This window comes from Thamnophis sirtalis, unplaced genomic scaffold (genome assembly GCF_051295495.1).
Source record: "Thamnophis sirtalis isolate CommonGarterSnake01/CBP01778 unplaced genomic scaffold, rThaSir2_p1.2 scaffold_1, whole genome shotgun sequence".
Lineage (NCBI taxonomy): Eukaryota > Metazoa > Chordata > Lepidosauria > Squamata > Natricidae > Thamnophis > Thamnophis sirtalis.
Window position 1 is genome coordinate 161,039,457 of NW_028261381.1, and position 6,000 is coordinate 161,045,456.

General features: G+C 48.2%; 1 protein-coding gene across 1 annotated transcript in view; it reads left to right on the forward strand.

Annotated features, from left to right (window-relative positions):
- Positions 1 to 4,507, forward strand: part of SIN3B (SIN3 transcription regulator family member B) — a 36,521-nt gene extending 32,014 nt beyond the window's left edge. Inside the window, exons 16-19 of the mRNA XM_087701758.1 lie at positions 69 to 161; positions 325 to 419; positions 2,934 to 3,138; positions 3,575 to 4,507. Of these exons, the coding sequence (XP_087557884.1) occupies positions 69 to 161; positions 325 to 419; positions 2,934 to 3,138; positions 3,575 to 3,805 (624 nt within the window). The 3' untranslated portion in view covers positions 3,806 to 4,507. The remainder of the gene's footprint in view (positions 1 to 68; positions 162 to 324; positions 420 to 2,933; positions 3,139 to 3,574) is intronic.
- The last annotated feature ends 1,493 nt before the right edge of the window (positions 4,508 to 6,000 follow it).

Sequence of the window (6,000 nt, forward strand, 5' to 3'; positions counted from 1 at the left end):
GGACCCTGAGTTTTGCTTCCTGCTCTCGGGAAGCCTCAGTCAGAACACAAGCTTCCTCTCTTCCACAGGTGATGTTCCTTCAAAGGAAGGACCAAGTGATCATGACCATTGAACTTTTGGACACAGAAGAGACTCAGACTGAAGACCCCATGGAAGTCCAGGTAATTCTAACCTCCTTTCCTTCCCTCAAAGATGAATTTGACCTCATGTTCCTTGGAGAATGCACTGGACAAAACACTCCCGGGAGGGCAGAACGGGATGTTTTGCATCAGACTTCCTGTATGGGAGAAGAGAGTGACTTGCTGTCTTATCTGTCTCCTCCAGCATTTGACTAATTACGTGGAGCAGTATGTGGGAGTGGAGGGGACACCGAGCAGTCAGAACGAAGGCTTCCTCTTAAAGCCGGTCTTTCTGCAGAGGTGAGTTGCTCTTTTCCCGTTGTTTTCCATCCTCCTCTCTTCTGCTGTTAGTTACCATATTTTTCCGTCTATAAGATGCCTCCATGTATAGGATGCACCCTCCCTTTCTTATCCAAAATTCATATTTTAAACATTAAATAGAAGACACTTATTTCACAGAGTAAGACATTTGCTTACCGGTACCAGTATTTATTTATTTTGTTTTGTGACATTTTTTATGGGCTCAGAACGCTCCAACATTACTGCTCCCTGTCGCATCTGGGCACTGGCTACATGCTCTCCACAGGATCAGCTGATGTCACTTACATAAGGCTCATGATTGGAGGAAACCTGTTAGCTTGTCTCTGCAATCGGAAGTTTCTTTCGTGAGGCTACTTTGCAGAGATAAGGTATTGGTAATCTCGCAACCGCAGTTCTCCCCTTAGCTGGCCCCCCCATGTATAAGACACCCCTCCGTTTTTAGGTAAATATTTTTAAGAAAAAGTATCTTATCCATGGAAAAATGTGGTAATCCGTGCTAGTCAGAAACACAAAAAAATGACCCTTGATGGAATGATGAAGCAAAGAATGCTACAGGAGAGCAAAAAGTTATTTAAGTGAATGATTGCTGCAAAAACTTAGGACGAGTGGACTTCAAATCCCAGAATCTCCCAGCCAGCCAACCAAGTTTGAGAAACTGGTTTAGGGAAAGCATTATAAAGGGAATCTGCTTGAATTTTTGGTGAATAGGACTTAGGTGAGGTTTTGGCTGTCATTCTACTACAGGATTACAGAAAAGAATTCACACACTTTGTAGTGGGTGATTTGTACTCTGGTGACAGGAGTGAATGTATGTTTCAAAAATTAAAACCAGCTTTGTATCCGAATTCCATCTGCCGGCCAATGTCGGCTGGCGACTGCTCGGGGGAGGGCCTTCTCTGTGGCTGCTCCGGCCCTCTGGTACGATCTCCCCGTGGAGATCCGGATCCTTACTACCCTTCCGCCCTTCGGCAAAGCAGTTAAGACCTGGCTATTCCGGCAGGCCTGTGGCTGTTGAACTATCCAGCCCCATTCGAGGTTACGGCTGTTGTAGAATTTTAAATTGTTTGTTTTTTTATTTTACTTTTGTATCCCCTCCCTTTTTATTGTTAGCCGCCCTGAGTCTCTCGGGAATAGGGCGGCATACAAACTTAATAAATGAATGAATGAAATGAAATGACATTTGTAGAAGGGCATGGTTCTACCCACTTGCTTATAGAGAAGGGAAAGTTGAGAATGCCAAAAGAGAGAGAATGCAGCGGGAATGGGATCTTGGAAAGATGTGCCTGGTAAAACAAGGAGAGGTAGGGAAAAGACTGACAAGATACACTAGATTCAGCTGTATTTTTCTGATCTCATGCCTTTAATTTCCCCTCGTCTTTTGCATAAGACTGCTTACTCTGGAAATGAATAGGACGATGAGTCTGTGTGCGTATAGTTTCAGACCACAATAGTGTTTTCTACCTTACTCCTTAAAAGTGTGCCTTTCATTTTGGCTGACGGTGATCAGAATTCCCCTGTGTCTGGTAATAGAGCCTGCCCATTATGATTATAAGTTGTGAGGGCCGTAAAGTGAGTCATCACGTGAGACTGATACAATTTTATGACCTTTTTTTGTGATGGCCACTAAGCAAACCCATCACTTGCTGTAGGGCAACAGTAAACACTGTTTTTTGGGGCAAAAACATCATGAAAGGTAAACACAGGATGCTGCAAACTGCCATAAATCCCAAGCACCCAAAATGTGGTTATGTGACCGTGAGACGGACCAACCGTTGGAACTTTGGAATCAGGGTGTATTGTGGCTTGTCGGCTGCCGGCCTCTCCCTCAGCTGAATCAGAGGAGGAGGAGGCGTGGGAGTCAGGGTCGGCATCAAGGCAACCTGAGAACTCCGAGGGGGAAGAGGGAATGGAGCTGGCAGAGAGACAGACACAGGCAGATCCTGGGCCGTCCATCAGCCCTCAGATGGAGAGTCAACAGCCCAGGTCTGGAGGTGGCTGAGGAGGAATAGGAGGAACAGCTGAGTTCAGTGCCTGATGCGCGGATGTGCAGAAAGCAGAGGAGAGGAGAGCAGTGGAAATCCATGGGCCGGTCCTTGGGAAGGAAGAGTCATCGCTGCTAGCAAAGCCCCACCCTAGCTCCGGGGATAAAAGGCAGGGGGCAGAAATGAATAGATGTGGCAGACAACTATTCATCTCCCTGCTGGACGGACCTGTTAGCTTGTGGAGAGAGAGCAACTTTTTGCTGGGGCTGCTGGCGCTCCTAATAAAGGAATCTTTGAGTTCACTTCAGAGGGTTTGTGATGGTTGGGGAGCTGGGCCAGAACACAGGGCATAGGTCCCTTTTGGGAGGTCTCCAGTAACTTCAAATGATCCTAGGGACATACCTGTTCCAGAGAGATTTAAAGAAGAGTGATTGGGGTACTACTTTTCCCCTGCTGCCTCCTTTCCCCCAAGTAACCCGGGTTGAGGCCTCTCCTCTTTTTCCCCTTTCAGGAATCTGGACAAATTCCAGCGATGGCAGTGCCAGCAGATCCAGGCCATGCGCGACAAAGCAAAAAGTTCCTGGAAGCAGCTGATCGGCGTGGAGAGTGCCTGCAACGTGGATTGCAAGTTCAAGTTGAACACCCACAAGATGCTCTTCATCATGAACGCTGAGGATTACATGTACCGCCGAGGAGCGCTGTCTCGAGCCAAACAGGTGCGCCTCCCCGAATGGCCCCTTTGGGTAGCAACCTGCTACAGCAGGGGTGTCAAACTCGATATCATTGAGGGCCACATCAGGATTGTGTTTCACCTTGGGGGGTGTGTGACCAGGGTGGGTGTGGCCATCTTGATGTCACTCATGTTGGGGGCACTTATGGTGGCCTGAGCGCTTTGACAGCGAAAAGGGGCTCCCAAGCTCTGTTTTTGGCCGCGACGGCCTCCTGCAACCATCTCCCAGCGGAAACGTGGCCCTCCCGAGCTCCCTCTTTGCTGGCAGAGGCACCACGGGCCAGTCATTGGCTGTTTCCAAGGTGGCCCCGGGAGCCAGATTTAAGCGCCCTGCGGGCCTTGAGTTTGACACCTCTGTGCTAGAGAGACTAAAGCTCCCAGATCACCCGCCATCCTTCCCCCTTTCCCCATCTCTCTTGCAGGCAGCACCTCGAGTGTTGCTGCGGCATCACCAGCGTTTTGAAGAGTGGCACCGGCGCTGGCTTGCAAGGCATGTCAACCGAGAAGCAGCCGAGATGGTCCAGGACTGGCTGATGGGTGATGAGGATGAGGACCTGCTGCCCTGCAAAACTACTTGTGAGACTGTCAGCATACACGGGGTGCCTGTCAACCGCTATCACGTGCAGTATAGCCGCCAGCCCTCCTCGCCCTGACTTCCAGACTGTCCGCCCTCCCATTCGCCCCCCCCAACCCCCCTACCCCACCCAAATTCCAGTGGCCCTCATGGACTTTTGGGAAGACGACATATGTATCACTGGTATTTATCCAACCAGCTTTTATCATTTGGGGTCCCATTGGGGGCTGCAATGATTTCCTTCCCCCTCCCCCTCCCTACCCCATGCAGCATGGGTGTGCTTGTCCGAGAAAGAATGGGCCCGCAGCAGAATGGAGGCAGCTTGCGTTGCTCTCGTTTAAAGTGGGGGCTTTCAACTTAGGTCAGGAGAGAGAGAGATTGAACTGTAGGAGGGAAGAGACCGGGGAGGGAGAGGGGGCTAGAAGAGACAGGCCAATTGCTCTTTGAGAAGTTCCAAAAAGTGTTGCCCCCAAAATTGGGGATGAGGTCTCCAAGAATCTACAAGAGGGGACCTATTTGTATCATGGAGCAGGAAACAAATTACCAACTGTGGAGACTTTGACTTTCTCTCTCACTTTCCCCCTATGTTCTAATTCCGGTTCCACCACAAAACCGCGCTCAACAAAACCGCGTAGCTGACGTCATCAACAGGGCGACAACAGTGCGGAGACAGAAGCACGCTGTAAACGCTAAATTTAAAATTAACCCCTAAACCTAACCCCCCTAAACCTAATCCTAAACCTAACTCTAAACCTAACCCTTAACCTAACCCTAAAACTAACCCTAACCCTAAACCTACACCTTAACCTAACCCTAAACCTAATCCTAACCCTTAACCTAACCCTAAACCTAACCCTAACCCTTAACCTAACCCTAACCCTAACCCTAACCCTTAAGCTAACCCTAAACCTAACCCTAAACCTAACCCTAAACCTAACCCTAAACCTAACCCTAACCCTTACCTTAAGTTGAATCGGCTTGCTTTCAAAGCGCTATTTAAAGCGCCCTTCTTTCTCCGCGCTGGCTGTTGTCACCCTGTTGATGACGTCAGCGACGCGGTTTAATCGGGCGCGGCTTAGTCGAGCGCGGTTTTGTCGTGCCACGCTAATTCCGTGGGTGGGATGGCGTGAGTCGCCAATATACCTTGGCACCTTCTTACTTATAGAAGTTACCCAAGTGGATGCCACACCATGGACAATGAGGGCTTTTACCCCTTTGAAAATAGGAGAACCCAAGATTTCCTCAAGAGCCACCAGTCCCTTGTTTTCCCACAAAGAATTTAAGAGGTTTGGATTTGGATTCGCTCTCCACCCATCTCCAAAACTCCTTAAAAAAAAAAAAATCTAGTCTAAAAACTTGGCCTGGATAAGATTAGAGGTGTCTTCTCTCCCAAACAGGCTCCGGGGTGTGTTCACTTATCTATGCCATCCTAGATTCTCATTGGTGTGCCTCTTGTGGCAACAAGATTTGCTGGTCCCACTTCTGGATACCAAGTGCATATCCAGAGATGACACACACACACACATACACACACTGTAGGGTTTGGGGGTTTTGTGCTGAAGCTCTGGGTCTCCCAATTAGGGGTTATTGCCCTCCTCTGCTTCCAGAAAGTCCTTGGTGCCTGGGGGTTTTTTCGACTTGCGAAATACATGGTTTATTCCACCACCCCTTCTCTTATTCCCCTTGCGGCCGAGGGAGGGAATGCAATTTTGCCTTGAGCAGTATTCAGAAGTCCCAGCTCTACCACCTTTGTCTCCAGCCGCTGCTTCTCCCAGATTTTGAACTGTGTCTTCTCACGATCTGCCTGAGCAGAGATGACTGCCTGTGCCAAATTCTGTTACGAAACTACTACTTAAACGGTAGCTTGTGGCTTAATGTGTGTTTGATTGGGGGGAGGGGGGCATCGTGAAGTTTGAGAATTTTATCCCCTTCTAGACCACCCTCCTCCCTCCCCTCTTTCTCCTCAAACTTTTTCAAAGCCATCTCTTTACACATCCTTTTATAAATCAATTAATTTATAATCTTGAGTGGACAAAGCAAGACTCTCTCCTTTGTGTCCTTCTCATCGCTCCATGTGGTGTTAGCAAGGGCTACACGAAACCCAACAGAGAGATCTGTCGATAGAGTCGGAAGAGAAGACGAGAAAAATAATTCTTCGGTTTTTTTCTGAAGGATCTCTTGCTTTTTTTAAAAAACAAAATTGGTTTTGGCTTGTATTTGCTTTGCGATTCTTTAAATGTAGTTTTTAAAAAAATATTTATTTGCACATCAAGT